The sequence below is a fragment of the Aotus nancymaae genome, unplaced genomic scaffold (assembly GCF_030222135.1).
Source record: "Aotus nancymaae isolate 86718 unplaced genomic scaffold, 86718_ANA_hifiasm-v0.15.2.pri h1tg000007l, whole genome shotgun sequence".
Lineage (NCBI taxonomy): Eukaryota > Metazoa > Chordata > Mammalia > Primates > Aotidae > Aotus > Aotus nancymaae.
The window spans coordinates 40,670,682-40,685,249 of NW_026988418.1; the positions used below are offsets into that span (position 1 = coordinate 40,670,682).

At 37.4% G+C, this 14,568-nt stretch overlaps 1 protein-coding gene across 3 annotated transcripts in view; it reads right to left on the minus strand.

The window, feature by feature from the left end:
• USP33 (ubiquitin specific peptidase 33) overlaps nucleotides 1–14,568 on the minus strand; it is a 72,755-nt gene that overhangs the window by 14,193 nt on the left and 43,994 nt on the right. For 2 of the 3 annotated variants that reach the window (XM_012442753.2, XM_064372529.1), the window contains 10 exons: nucleotides 12,549–12,661; nucleotides 11,244–11,416; nucleotides 11,052–11,146; nucleotides 10,076–10,109; nucleotides 7,921–7,966; nucleotides 6,891–7,071; nucleotides 5,652–5,778; nucleotides 4,847–5,016; nucleotides 3,746–3,827; nucleotides 1,500–1,608 (listed from right to left, as the gene is read on the minus strand). In XM_012442753.2, coding sequence (XP_012298176.1) covers nucleotides 1,500–1,608; nucleotides 3,746–3,827; nucleotides 4,847–5,016; nucleotides 5,652–5,778; nucleotides 6,891–7,071; nucleotides 7,921–7,966; nucleotides 10,076–10,109; nucleotides 11,052–11,146; nucleotides 11,244–11,416; nucleotides 12,549–12,661 — 1,130 coding nt within the window. The remainder of the gene's footprint in view (nucleotides 1–1,499; nucleotides 1,609–3,745; nucleotides 3,828–4,846; nucleotides 5,017–5,651; nucleotides 5,779–6,890; nucleotides 7,072–7,920; nucleotides 7,967–10,075; nucleotides 10,110–11,051; nucleotides 11,147–11,243; nucleotides 11,417–12,548; nucleotides 12,662–14,568) is intronic. The other variant, XM_012442754.2, reaches the window with a different exon arrangement.

Sequence of the window (14,568 nt, forward strand, 5' to 3'; positions counted from 1 at the left end):
CTTGGCCACTGCTTCCCTCCCACCCTCAATGTGGTACCCTATCCCACTTCTAGATTTCCTGAAAGTCAGCAGTGGTCTTCTTGACCTTCACTGCCCAGTACTTTCAGTAGTAACGTAAGTCTCTTATTCCCTATATTCTGATTCTATTCAAAATACTTACAATAGCTTCTATTATTCAAACCTTGACAGACACAGTCATTGGCCATTATTTAAGCACCAATGGAATAAACTATTTTTAATATTCAACTAAAATTTGCTTCCTTAGATTCGAGAAGCAAATGAAGCCCAACTAAAATAAATAAATCCACACCTGTATCTTTTTTTTTTTTTTTTACTGTAAAATTCACTTAACTTTAGGCAAGGGCACAAAAAAAACCCTGAATCAATGAGGAAAAGCAAGTGTGTGTCTACACATGTGCAGGAAAGGATAATACAAAACACACTGGACGTCTCATTTTAATCTGCTCAGTATCTTCTCCCCTGTTTTTACTAAAAGAATCCCAATTTTCTCTTGTGGTATTACTCCTCCCTATAATAGTGTCTCAGTAGAGTTATCAATGAACATGTGTCTCAGGTGATCCAAATTTTCAATTGTCTTAAATAATTGGAGCTATATTACTGATAGCATCACTGTGGAGACTTCTTGCTACCTCAATAACTGGAAGGGTACTAATCCTTGCCTATAAAACCTAGTTGTTCAGGCTCTTGATTTTATGACCACACTTTCTGTTGCTTACAATTAAGAGACACCTCATAATTTGCTCAATTTGTGAAAAATTAGTATATTTATAAGCCCAGGAGTCCTTCAAAAAAACAAAAAGGATATTATATCTCACAAAAGAATGAAAGTAGTACATGCAGTCTGCTGGATAGACTGTAGACAACACTAACTTAAGGAAACCTGTAATTTTCCATTTCAGTAAGATTTTGGCCAATGCCAATACCTTAAAAACAACAACAACGACAACAACAACTACCAATCCATAAAAACAAAAACCCACAAAGGGGCCAGGCAGAGTGGCTCATGCCTATAATCCCAGCATCTGGGGAGGCCAAGACAGCAGATCACTTGAGATCAGGAGTTTGAGACCAGCATGGCCAACATGGCGAATCCCTGTCTGTATTAAAAATACAAAAATTAGCCACACGTGGTGGGGCATGCCTGTAGTTCCAGCTGCTTGAGAAGCTGAGGCAAGAGAATCACTTGAATCCAAGAGGCAGAGGTTGTAGTGAGCCAAGATTGCACCACTGCACTCCAGCCTGGGTGACAGAGCAAGATTTTGTCTCACACACACACACACACACACACCCACAAAGGGAGAACATAACTCAATACAACTGTAGTGAACTGCCTGAAGTCATTCACTGTTGTGCACCCAGTACACTTGAAATCTATTACAACTCTCTCATCTGATCATTTTCTTAACATCATATAGCTCTGCTAATTGTCAGGTCTTCATCTTTATCCCAGATGAATTTGAAAAGCAACACTTTTTTACCCGAATAAAAATTTCCAATTCAGTTTTTCTTCTTTTTTCAATTTTCTCTGCCTCAATTTGGCATGTGTGACAAATGTACAGATGGTTGACAGCTGGTCCTCCACCATATCTAAAGCATAAAAAATTTAAGAATTAAAATTATGGCAATCTTAAGAAAGCTTATATTCCAGGAAGTTTATTTCTAACATTTAAGTCAATGGCAAAATACCCAGTTAAAAATAAATTGACTTTTATTTTTCTCAATTAATTTAAGAACTAAGAAAATTCTCAAAATAATATAAAAATCAAAAATCAATAAGGACTTATTATTATGTTTATTAAGGTCAGTGACATTATCAGTTTATTGCTTAACCTGCCTTATATATATTTCAACTTTCCCTTATAGCTACTTCTGCTCCAAAATGTTAGAGCCAACAACAGAATGAAGGAAGTAGTTTCAAAAATTATCATGCAACATATAAATCTTAGCTATATATCACAGCCACAGTCAAAGTTTTCATCAGATGAAGGCCTTCCCTGGCCTCTCAAGTAGGAAGCATTTAATGTATGAATTACTTTTAATATTTAACTAAAGAAAACATAATTAGTAGGAAAATTGTGGTACAAAATGTTTTAAATTAAAGGTCAGGAGTTTGAGAGCCTAGCCAACATGGTGAAACTCCATCTCTATTAAAAATACAAAAATTAGGCCAGATGTGGTGGCTCACGCCTGTAATCTCAGCACTTTGGGAGGCCGAGGCGGACAGATCACCTGAGGTCAGGAGTTCCAGACCAGCCTGGCCAACATGGTGAAACGCTGTCTTTAAAAATATATATAGATATACAAAAATTAGCCAGGCGTGGTGACAATGCACCTGTAATCCCAGGTACTTGGGAGGCTGAGGCACAAGAATCGCTTGAAATGAAGGTTGCGGGGGAGAGGGTGCAGTGAGCTGAGATCGTACCACTGCACTCCAGACTGGGCGACAGAGCAAGACTCCGTTTTAAAATAAATAAATAAAATAAAATTTTAAAATTTACAACATTAAGGCCAGGCCCAGTGGTGCATACCTATAATCCCATTACTCTGGGAGGCCAAGGTGGGCAGATGGCTTGACCCCAGGAGTTCAAGACCAGCCTGGGCAACATGGCAAAACCCCATCTCTACAAAACAAAACAAACATGGTGGTGCACGCCTGTGATCCCAGCTACTCCGCAGGCAGAAGTGAGATGATCCTTTGAGCCCAGGGGATCGAGACTCAGCAAGGCAAGATCATACCACTGTACTCCAGCCTAGTTGACACAGCAAGAATTTGTCTCAAAAAAAAAAAAATTTACAATTTAAGAGTAAGATATTGCCAGGTGCAGTGGTTCATGCCTGTAATCCCAGCACTATGGGAGGCTTAGGTGGGTGGATCATGAGGTCAGGAGTTCGAGACCAGCCTGGCCAATATGGTGAAACCCCATCTCTACTAAAAATACAAAAATTAGCCAGGCATGGTGGCAGCCACCTGTAGTCCCAGCTATTCAGGAGGCTGAGGCAGGAGAATCGCTTAAACACAGGAGGCAGAGATTACAGTAAGCTGAGATCACGCCACTGCACTCCAGCATGACTGACAGAGCAAGACTCCGTCTCAAAAAAAAAAAGTAAGACATTCAGCCAGGCATGGTGGCTCACGCCTGTAATCCCAGCACTTTGGGAGGCTAAGGTGGGTGGAACACGAGGCCAGGAGTTTGAGATCAGCCTGGCCAATATGGTGAAACCCTGTCTCTACTAAAAATACAAAAATTAGCCGGGTGTCAGACGCCTGTAGTCCTAGCTACTTGGGAGGCTGAAGCAGAAGAATCGCTTGAATGCAGGAGGTGAAAGTTGCAGTGAGCCAAGATCATGCCACTGCACTCCAGCCTGGGTGACGGAGAGAGACTCCGTCTCAAAAAAAAAAAAAAAAAAGTAAGATATTCAATTGTGGGAGTGTATACATATGTAAAATTTTAGTGTGGGGACATGCAAACTATTTTAAACAAGATACTTAAATTTCTAAAGTATACCTTTACAGACAGATAATTAGAACAAAAAAATTAGAATTATCTAGACTACATCACAGTAGCTACATAAAGTCTTCCTACTCACACTTTAGAATGAATAAATGAAGGAAAAAGAAGAGATATTGTACATAAACATACAGCAGAAGGAGCATCTGTGAAATGCTCCTTGGGGGATTTAACTGACTTTCACAATACTGTATGATCGGATTTAAAAAACAAACCTGCTATATAGGTTATCCCAAATGTTCTGAGGCAGCATCAAAACCAAGTCTTCAATATAACCAGCTTTTCTTGGAGGAACACCTAAAAAAAAATTTAAACATACTTGTTTCATGCTTTAATTTATATTCCTTTCAAAGATTAAACTTATTTTTTAACAGTAACTAAATGACTGATCATCATTTTTTTTTTTAAGTGGCAGGGTCTTGTTCTGTCACCCAGTCTAGACAGTGCAGTGGCATGACCATGGCTCACGGTAGCCTCAAAATTCCTGGACTCAAGGGATCCTCCTGCCTCAGCCTCCTGAGACACTAGGATTACAGGTGTGAGCCACAGCACCTAGCTCAATCATCATTCTTACATTCTCTCTCCCAAGAAAGGTAATTATAAAGAATTTTTGGTGAATGTGTTTCCTCAAGATGACTATACCTTAGAATTTCTATGTCCAATACAGGTATCCCTATTCCTTTTGGTTTCACCACAAACATAATTACCATGAATATCCCATCTTCAACCTTGAAGTTTAGTCAGCATCACACAAAGGTCCTATTTAATGTAGGAACAAACATTAACCCAGCCAGTCTCACAAGGGCCAAAGTTATATTTAATTATGAGGCTTTTTTTACTTAAATCCCAGATATATTTTCATACATGGGAAAGAAGCCAACTATTCATTTAGACAACAGGGTTAAGAACCACCAATATAGTTGGTAGATAAAATCACCAGCACAGGAATGCCTCGGGTAGAAAAAATGATGTATAATAGAAGAGCTCACTGTAATATAAACAACTGTTTAAGTATCTGACTCTACTATGAAATTAGAGCTTTCACAGAAGAAAAAGGATCTTTAGAGGCTTTAGACACTAGCAAAAAGTTTAGAAAGCATGTACTCAATAAATATATGTACAATAAAGAAGCTAGAGATTACCTATAATAAAAAAGGAAAGTCTATTTCTGAAACCATATGGAATTAAACACATCAAGTTTGAATGCAGGTGGGGAAATGGGAAATAAGTGCAAGAGGAAAATTTGTGGCTCTCCTAATTTGCAAATTATTTTACAGCAGAACTCTACCACTGCTTTGCATTACAAGATTTCTTACCTCCATGAATACAAAGAAAGTCATTATTTGAAATAGGGCCAGGTTCGGCAAAGGTCTTAAATTTATTTAGCCACTGTCGAGAAATATAGAACTGAAGGAGGCTTGGTTCCATTATGTTCAACAAATTTGATATCCTTCTCCTCTCTTTTTGTGCCTCTTCGCTGCTCTTCCTATTAAGGACAATGATTAATTAAATTCAATATGCATTTTACTACATTACTAGTAGATGGATTTTTCTTATTAGAGTTAGCACACATATTAACACTAACTTTATTAGGTCTTGGGAATTTCAAGAGAAATATACTTTGTATTATCCACCAAACACATTATATACCCATAGGGATGACACTGTATCTTACCTGTGGGTATCTACATAACTACTGGAACCCAGTAGGCATTCAAATGTTTGTTAATAAGATCAAGCTAAATAATTAATCTGCTTCTGTTTCAGGAGCTAGCATCTTCTTTTGTAAGATGCTAAAAATACCAAATATTTTTATAGTAATACTTCCATTATTAGCTACTTTAGGAGAAAAATTAGTACTTAATTCAGACTATGAATACCTAATTTTTAAATTAAAATTAATCTTTCTAAAACAAAATACATCCCTTTGCTCTTCATGTAACGACATTTTCCGAACAAAGAATAATTCTGCATATACAACATTTTACTATACTTTACTATAATAAAATAGGAGGAAAACAATTTCTAATCTTGACTCAACAATCCATTAGAATGTCTGAGAAGTCACTGATAAGCCTAAACTGTGAGATGTTCTTTCACATATATAGTTATTTCCATTACCTATAGAAAAGAACATAAGCTTCTGCATTTTGTACAGTAGATTCTGAAACTTCAGTAACACTCTGATCATCAAATTCATACCAGAGATTATTTAGATTGTTTCGGCAGTAGGCTATATAGTGTCCACCTGAATTTGAGGGAAGAGAAATCATTACAGCAATACAAAAACAACATAAGAATGGAAGATAAACTTTTTATATTTCCAGGGCCTAGGACAGTAGCTGGGATATAGGAAAAACTATGCTTGTATTTTTTTCAATGTGTATGCTTGCCACCATTCCTTCAGCACTTGATGACAGAACATGTAATCCTTTTTTTTTTTTTTTTTTTTTTAAGACATAGACTCTTGCTCTGTTGCCCAAGCTGGAGTACAGGGAAGGGATCACAGCTCACTGCAGCCTCAAATTCCTGGGCTCAAGCCATCCTCTCGCCTCAGCCTCCTGAGTAATTGGGACTACAGGTGCACATCACCATGCCTAGCTAATTTTTTTTTTAAAGATGGGGTCTTGCTATATTGCCCAGGCTGTTCTCAAACTCCTGGCCTCAAGTGATCCTTCTGCCTCAGCCTTCAAAGGTGCTAGGATTACAGGCATGATTCACTAACACCCAGCTATTAGAACACATAATTTTTTTTTCTTTTTGACTCGGAGTTTCACTTTTATTGCCCAGGTTGGAGTACAATGACATAATCTCAGCTCACTGCAACCTCCGTCTCCCAGGTTCAAGGGATTTTCTTGCCTCTGCCTCCCAAGTAGCTGGGATTACAGGTGCCTGCCATCACGTCCAACTAATTTTTTTATTTTTAGTAGAGCTGGGGTTTCACCATGTTGACCAGGCTGGACATATAATCTTAAAAAACCTAATATAAAAATCATCATGTTAATCCCCTTATTATTGAACTGTATACAATTTTCAATACTGTAGTAAAAAATATTTAATTTCATAAAATTGTCTGACATGTTTTTAATAATTAGCAGTAACATCTGTTTTTAATGTTTTTTTCTTTTAGAGATTCAGATATTATTTAAAAGATCAATTAGGATGTTTATCTGTTCTTTTTTGTTGTTACTTTTTGTAGGGATGGGGTTTCACTATGTTGCCTAGGCTGGTCTCAAACTCCTAAGTGAGTCTCCCTTAGTCTCCCAAAGGGCTGGGATTACAGGCATGAACCACCATGCCCAGGCTTATTTTAATTTTTTTTTTTTAATCTAGGAACAACTGTTAAACCTATATACTTACTACTTGCAGTTCCATGATGGCAAATGACTGACAGAAGATCATATGTCACAATTTGAGCTGGACTATCCTTGGCAAGAAATGGCTGAAGATCCAAGCCTTCCAGTGGAAATGAAACATGGGTACTGATTTTGGTGGAAAACATCAGCTCATGTCTGAATCTTTTAAGGTGGATGCATAAAATCTAAAAGAATAAAATTCAAAACTAATTTGTCAATACAAAAAAATAAAAAGCATTATAACAAGTAAAACTCAGTAATATTTTTATTCAATAACCAAGAAACTGAGGTGTTCAATCAAAATACAATTATAAAGTTATTTAGATTTTTATTTAGTTTTAAATGCTAGATAAAGAGTCTATTCAATATATACTGAAGTGTCAAGGTTAAGTATTAATCTGCACGTATAACCTGCTTCCAGAGATGCTAAAAATATGGAAATGGTGAAACATGGTACTAAGTTCACTGCTATTTGTTTTTATAATGTTACACTTTAGACCTAGAAAGATCCTGCAAGTTTGATTAAACTTTATTCAACATAGCACGCTGTTAAAGAGCACTTACAGTATTTAACTCAATACTTTTAAAATGAATAATCTTTTTTTTTTTTTTTTTTGAGATAAAGCCTCGCTCTCTCACCCAGGCTGGAGTGCAGTGGCACAATCTCGGCTCACTGCAACCTCTGCCTCCTGGGTTCAAGCAATTCTTCTGCCTCACCTTCCTGAGTAGCTGGGACTACAGGCATACGACACCATGCCCAGCTAATTTTTGCATTTCTAGTAGAGGTGGTGTTTCATCACATTGGTCAGGCTGCTCTCAAACTCCTGACCTCATGATCCACTCGCCTCAGCCTCCCAAAGTGCTGAGATCACAGGTGTGAGCCACTGCACCCAGCAAAAAATGAATAATCTTAATAAGGCATACATAGCAACCATTCAATTCTTCAACCAAGCAAAGAGAATTTATTACTATATTTTGTTACATTAATTCTTTGTGTTCCTACCACATAAGTTGAGTTAAAATAATACCCATACCTCAGGAAACTTTTGTACTTTACAAAACTTTACTCCATTTCTCAACCTAAGGGGAGAAAAGAGAAAATCAATTAATTAACAAAAAGACAGTATATTTAAATTTGCAGCAAAAATCTTTTAGAAGATGCAGAGAGCCAGCCTGCCCAACATGGTGAAACCCCACCTCTACTAAAAATACAAAATTAGGAGAGGCATGGTGGCGAATGCCTATAGTCCCAGCTACTCGGTGGCGGGGGCTGAAGCGGGAGAATCACTTGAACCCAGGAGGCGGAGGTTGCAGAGAACCGAGATCACGCCATTGGACTCCAGCCTGGGTGACAGAGTGAGACCCTGTCTCAAAAAAAAAAATAAAAAGGAAAGAAAATGCAGAGACAAAAGATATCAGACTAGAACCGGGCATGGTGGCTCACGCCTTTAATCCTAGCACTTTGGGAGGCCGAGGTGGGCGGATCACCTGAGGTCCTGAGTCCATTCGAGACAAGCCTGACCAACATAGAGAAACCCCATCTCTACTAAAAATACAAAATTAGCCAGGTGTGGTGGTGCACGCCTGTAATGCCAGCTACTCAGGAGACTGAGGCAGGAGAACTTCTTGAACCCGGGAAGCGGAGGTTGCAGTGAGCCAAGATTGAGCCATTGCACTACAGCCTGGGCAACAAAAGCAAAACTCTATCTCTAAAAACAAACAAACAAAAAAGGTATCAGACTAGATATACTTGCCACTGAATTATGTTACACATATACATTAAATACCATTTTTTTTTTGAGATGGAGTTTTCCTCTTGTCACCCAGGTTGGAGTGCAGTGGTGCAATCTCGGCTCACTGCAACCTCTGCCTCCTGGCTTCACGTGATTCTCCTGCCTCAGCCTCCCAAGTAGCTGGGATTATAGGTGCCCACCACCATGCCCAGTTAATATTTTTATTTTTGGTAGACACAGGGTTTTCCCATGTTGATCAGGCTGGTTTCGAACTCCTGACCTTGAATTCCTAATCTCAGGTGATCCACCCATCTTGGCCTCCCAAAGTGCTGGGATTACAGGTATGAGCGACGGTACCCGGCCTACATTAATTATCTTAATCAAAACACTGGAGTCCCTTATTGTAAAAAATAATTCAAACAAATATATCAGTAATCAAAAATTTAGGGAGTTGTATAATTATTTGATGAAAATTATTTTCTGTCTTAACAAATGTGCTACTGTTTATGGTGTGGCTATGTCTTTAAAACATCTAGGTATTAAGTAAAACTAGATAAAGCAAAATCTCAGTTTTATAAAATTTGTAGTTCAAGTCAATATATCAAAATCTTAGACAGGTACGGTGGCTCATGCCTGGAATCCCAGCACTTTGGGAGGCTGACGCAGGCGGATCACCTGAGGTCAGGAGTTCAAGACCAGCCTGACCAACATTGCAAAACCCCATCTCTACTAAAAATACAAAAACTAGCTGGGTTTGGTGGCAGGTGCCTCTAATCCCAGCTACTCGAGAGGATGAGGCAGGGAGAATTGCTGGAACCCAGAAGGCGGAGGTTGCAGTGAGCCGAGATCACACCACTGCACTCCAGCCTGGACAACAGAGCAAGACTCTGTCTCAAAAAAAACAAAGTCTTGGCAGGGCACAGTGGCTCATGCTTGTAATCCCAGCATTTGGGGAAGCCAATGTTGGCAAATTGTCGTGAGCCAAGGAGTTCAAGACCAGCCTGGACAACAAGACAAAACTCCATCTCTACAAAAAATAGAACAATTAGCCAAACATGGTGGCATGCACCTGTAGTCCCAACTACCTGAGAGGCTACGGCAGGAGGATCACCTGTGCCCAGGAGGTTGAGGATGCAAAGAACTGCAATCACACCACTGCACCTTCAGCCTTGGCGACAGAGTGAGACTATGTCTCAAAAAAAAAAAAAAAAAAAAAATTTATTCTTATATGTGGAAAAAAAGATAAAGGATTTGATTATTAATAATCAAATCTGTATTTGTCAAGTTTTTACCTCACATCTGTTTCACAAAACAGCTAATCTCTATTATTACTAGAATAAAGCTTTCTGGTCTATATTTTTCTAAATACAGTGGCAAATTTAACTCCACATACCCAATTCTAAAAACCAAGAAAAATACACAACATGCAATTAAAAGCATTGTCAATGTCACTTACTTTTTGCACTTTTCACAACTGTACATATTGTCACCTGCAAATAAAATAGATCTGGTCACTGCTTTCAAATTAACAGCAAACTGCTTATTATGGTCCTGCAATTCTTTGATTTTGCCCCATGCTGATGTCCCAGCACAGTAAAACAAGGTTCCCTTTTTTCAGTCTATGCTCATGAATCAGATTACTGTTTACCTTCCCCTCCCTTAACTCCTGCCAACACTGAAGACCTGCCTCAAATAATATCTTTTCCATTTATTCATTCAATGAAACTTACTGACTGCCTGTCATATGTCCAAGCAAGGTGCTAGATACCCAAAAATAGCGAATGACCTTAAATAATATGGAGTAATTCACAATTACAGATACATAAATAAGTCCATTATTTTGGTTGAGTTTGCCCTTCTATGGATCTCAGAACAGCTATAAAATATTTCACCTCTCGGGGCTGGGCGCGGTGGCTCAAGCCTGTAATCCCAGCACTTTGGGAGGCCGAGGCGGGTGGATCACGAGGTCAAGAGATCAACACCATCCTGGTCAACATGGTGAAACTCCGTCTCTACTAATACAAAAAATTAGCTGGGCATGGCGGCGCGTGCCTGTAATCCCAGCTACCCAGGAGGCTGAGGCAGGAGAATTGCCTGAGCCCAGGAGGCGGAGGTTGTAGTGAGCCGAGATCGCGCCATTGCACTCCAGCCTGGGTAACGAGAGCGAAACTCCGTCTCAAAAAAAAAAAAAAAAAAAAAAAATTTCACCTCTCATTTGTCTTACACTACAGGAATTCACATGAATTCCTTCAGGATGTGATTTTTCTTGTTATATTTATATCATCAAGGAGGACATTAACACTATGCCAATATGTGAAAGTACTATTAAGCTGTCTTAAAACTTAACTTTTATGAGTATATTTTATTTAGTTCCACTAGTATTTTAGATTCACCTACAACAATTTAGCCATAGATATGTTTATATTTCTTACCTTTTAGTTCATCTCTGGCGAAGAACGCAGCAAGACAATCTTGCAAGGTTACTACTGGACCCCAAAACCAGCTAGGGACACATGAGACAACAAACCTGAAACATCATTGATAGAAAAAAAAGGAAGTGTTCTGCCAGTACAGCAGAAACGCAGTTTTAACAATCATGTAATACAAAGAAAATAAATACATACCTCTTCACATATTCCATGAAAAAAGCAATCCACCCTTGTGGAGCATATGCTTCGCCACATGATCCTGCTTTGACTATAGAAGTTGGATGACTTGATGAATGCAGCTTAGCAAGGTCTTCCTTGCCAGGAATTGGCAAGGACAGATCTTGAAAGGTCTCGAGGGTTACAGACACCTACAATTGTTTGTGTTTTAAAAACAAGAGGAACATAATCCAGCAAAACATTTACAAGGTTAGATTTTTAGACTCCAAAGATCAAAGCAAGTTTAAATAAGAAAAAAAAATTAAACTGCTTTTATAGTCATAATAGCAAAAAACAAACACTTGCTCTGTATCAGGTGCTCTTCCAAATTTAATCTTCACATAAGCCCTGTGCAGTAGCTGTCAGCATCCCCATTACAATCACAGACATTGCAGCTAATAGACCCCAAATCCAGCATCTTGGATGCTGCATCTTGAGGTCTAAACTCTTAAACACTATTGTATTTATTTTTGAAAACTGACCTTTGATGGTAGTTTTAAAATGTTTTTTAAAAAGGGTAAGGCAAAACCTGGCATCTAATTTTAAATAGCTAAAAACATGTCTGATAATTCCACTTAAATATTTAGTACCAAAATCACCTACATTAAAATGACCCTACTGAAAGTCCTTAGATTTGACTTTAGATTCTAACACAATAATTGATTTTTGTTTTTGTTTTTGACATGTTACTTCATATTCATCATTGCCCTAAAGTAGAACTGTTTTTAAGAAAAGCTCAAAGAAACTTTGAAGGTTTGAAGTGTTATTTAAAAAATTCATAATTTTAATTTATGCCTTTGCTATTGTCTATGAATTTGATACTAACTTTAGTATCTGAGTCCCAACCTAAACATGGAAAAATATTTACAAACCATATTATAACCAAATGTAAGAGACACATTCACAGCTTCGTGCCTGTGAATGTCAACAGATTCTCAGTATACAAATTTCATCAGCCTCGGGAGAATATGCATGTGTTACAATTCTTGTTGCTGAACAACTTCTCACCTTTACATGTAACCAAAATAAATGACAAATTTAGTAATTTTTCCTAATACGTGCCTGTCCAATGATGGGTCACCATCCTTTAAATAGAATGCTGCTGCTATTTCCAAAAAAGTAAATTCTACACCTAGAATCAATTTGTATTGATGTAAACACAATAAATGCATGTATGATCATCAGTAGCAAAGAAAAGGAATTAAACTTTTCACATCATCTTGTCACATTTTTCAAGCGCACTTGACAGGAATTTTCTGTGTATTCTAATGCCCTCATACTCACCCTGTCACAAGTCAGACACTGTACTGAACTAATGATTGTTCCATCAAATATGTCTGAAATAACACTTCTGTATTTCTTGTGCTGTTTTTTTCTCTTTGGAGATGCAGACTGAGCTAGGATTGAAAAACATTAAAAAAACAAATCAAAGCAGCTCCTTTAAAATTTTTCTCTAGAATCTTTTTTCTGTTTTGTCAATCTTACTTGTATATGATCTCTAGAATCTTTAAACTGTAAAAATTACTGTGCTAAAAAGGAAATTTTCAAAATACTCTTCAAAAGAGCATAAAAAGAAACCAAGCAGACAAGGCTTAAGATGTTTGCTGTTTTTTATAAAAGTATAAATGATCCTTGGCCACCATAAATGTACATATGAGAAAATGAAAAAATTCTAAATTAGCACAATATTCAAGGCATTTTTCTCCATATGCAAGATGGAGGAAATGCTTCATCATTGAGATGTTTACTTAAACGTTCTACAAGGCAAAAAAAAAAAGAGGGAAAGAGGTTAGAAAGTGAGGGAAAGATGAAAGTCATTATCAAGCTAAAGATAAAATAGCAGGGATTTGGTCTCCCCATCTTTGTTTTTGTTCCAAGTAAGGCTTTATTTGAAGAAAAGGTTCTGTTATTTAAAGTTTTTAAGAACTCTTTATATATTTCTGGATACAAGTCCTTTGCTAGCTATATGATTTATAACTACTTCCTCCAAACCTTATCTTTCCATTCTACTAATGTCCTTTGTCAAGAAAAACTTTTAATTTTTTTCTTTAATGAATCATGCTTTTGATGTCTTTAAGAACCCTTTGTCTAAACCAAGGCCATGAAGACTTTCTCCTATGTTTTATTCTAAGAAAACATAATACTGGAACTCTCATATATACCTGGAAGGAATATGAAATGGCAGACACTCTGGTAAAAAGTCTGGCAGTTTAATACAACTATAAGCATTAAACAAACATAAAACCCAGTACTGCACTTCCAGGTATTTGTCCTAGACAAATAAAAATACGTTCTTATAAAAAGCTGTATATAAATTTTAGACCAACATTATTCATAATTGCCAAAAACTGGAAACAATTCAAAAGTCCACCAATGAATAAGTGAATATTAATAGTGATATACCCATAAAAAAATGAAACATTAGGCTAAGTGCAGTGGCTGACTCCTGTAATCTCAACACTGGGAGGCCAAGGTGGGTGGATCACAAGATCAGGAGTTTGAAACCAGCTTGGCCAGCATGGTGAAACCCCGTCTCTACTAAAAATACACAAAATTAGCCAGGCAAGGTGGCACACACTTGCAGTCCCAGCTACTTAGGAGATTGAAGCACGAGAACTGCTTGAACCCAGCAAGCGGAGACTGCAGTGAACCGAGATTGCATCACTGCACTCCAGCCTGGGAGACGGAGCGAGACTGTCTCAAAAACAAAAAAAAAAAAAAAAAAAAGAAAAGAAAAAGAAACATTATTCAGTAATAAAAAGGAACAAACTATTCAGACATGCAGTAAGTAGCGTGACTGAATCTCAAATGCATTGTGCTGATAGGCAAACCTGTTTCAAATACTACATATAAAAAGATTTTTAAAAAGTCAAAAGACAACATAGTATATGATTCCATTTATATGACATTCTGGGAAAAGGCAAAACAAAAAGAAAAGAGGATCAAGGGTGCCAGAGCATAGGGATAGGGAGATGATCTGATTACAAAGTAGTAGTATTCGGAAATTATTTGGGGTGTTAAGAGCTGTTCTGTATTCTATTTGTGATGGTGGTAACAAGAATCTATGCTGCAAGTGTTAAAATTCATAAAGCTCTACCAAGAAAAAGTGAATTCAACTGTATGTAAAATGTTAAAAATAGTACCAACGCACAAAATTTTTAATCGTGTCTGTGTAAAATTATGCCATCCATTTTAAAATATCAAATCATATTGCCTAATTAACACTTCAAATTATCAAATATCAAAACCATCATTTTAAACTAAAACCCAAAGCAAAAGAGACCGAATAAGAGAAACTTTTTAC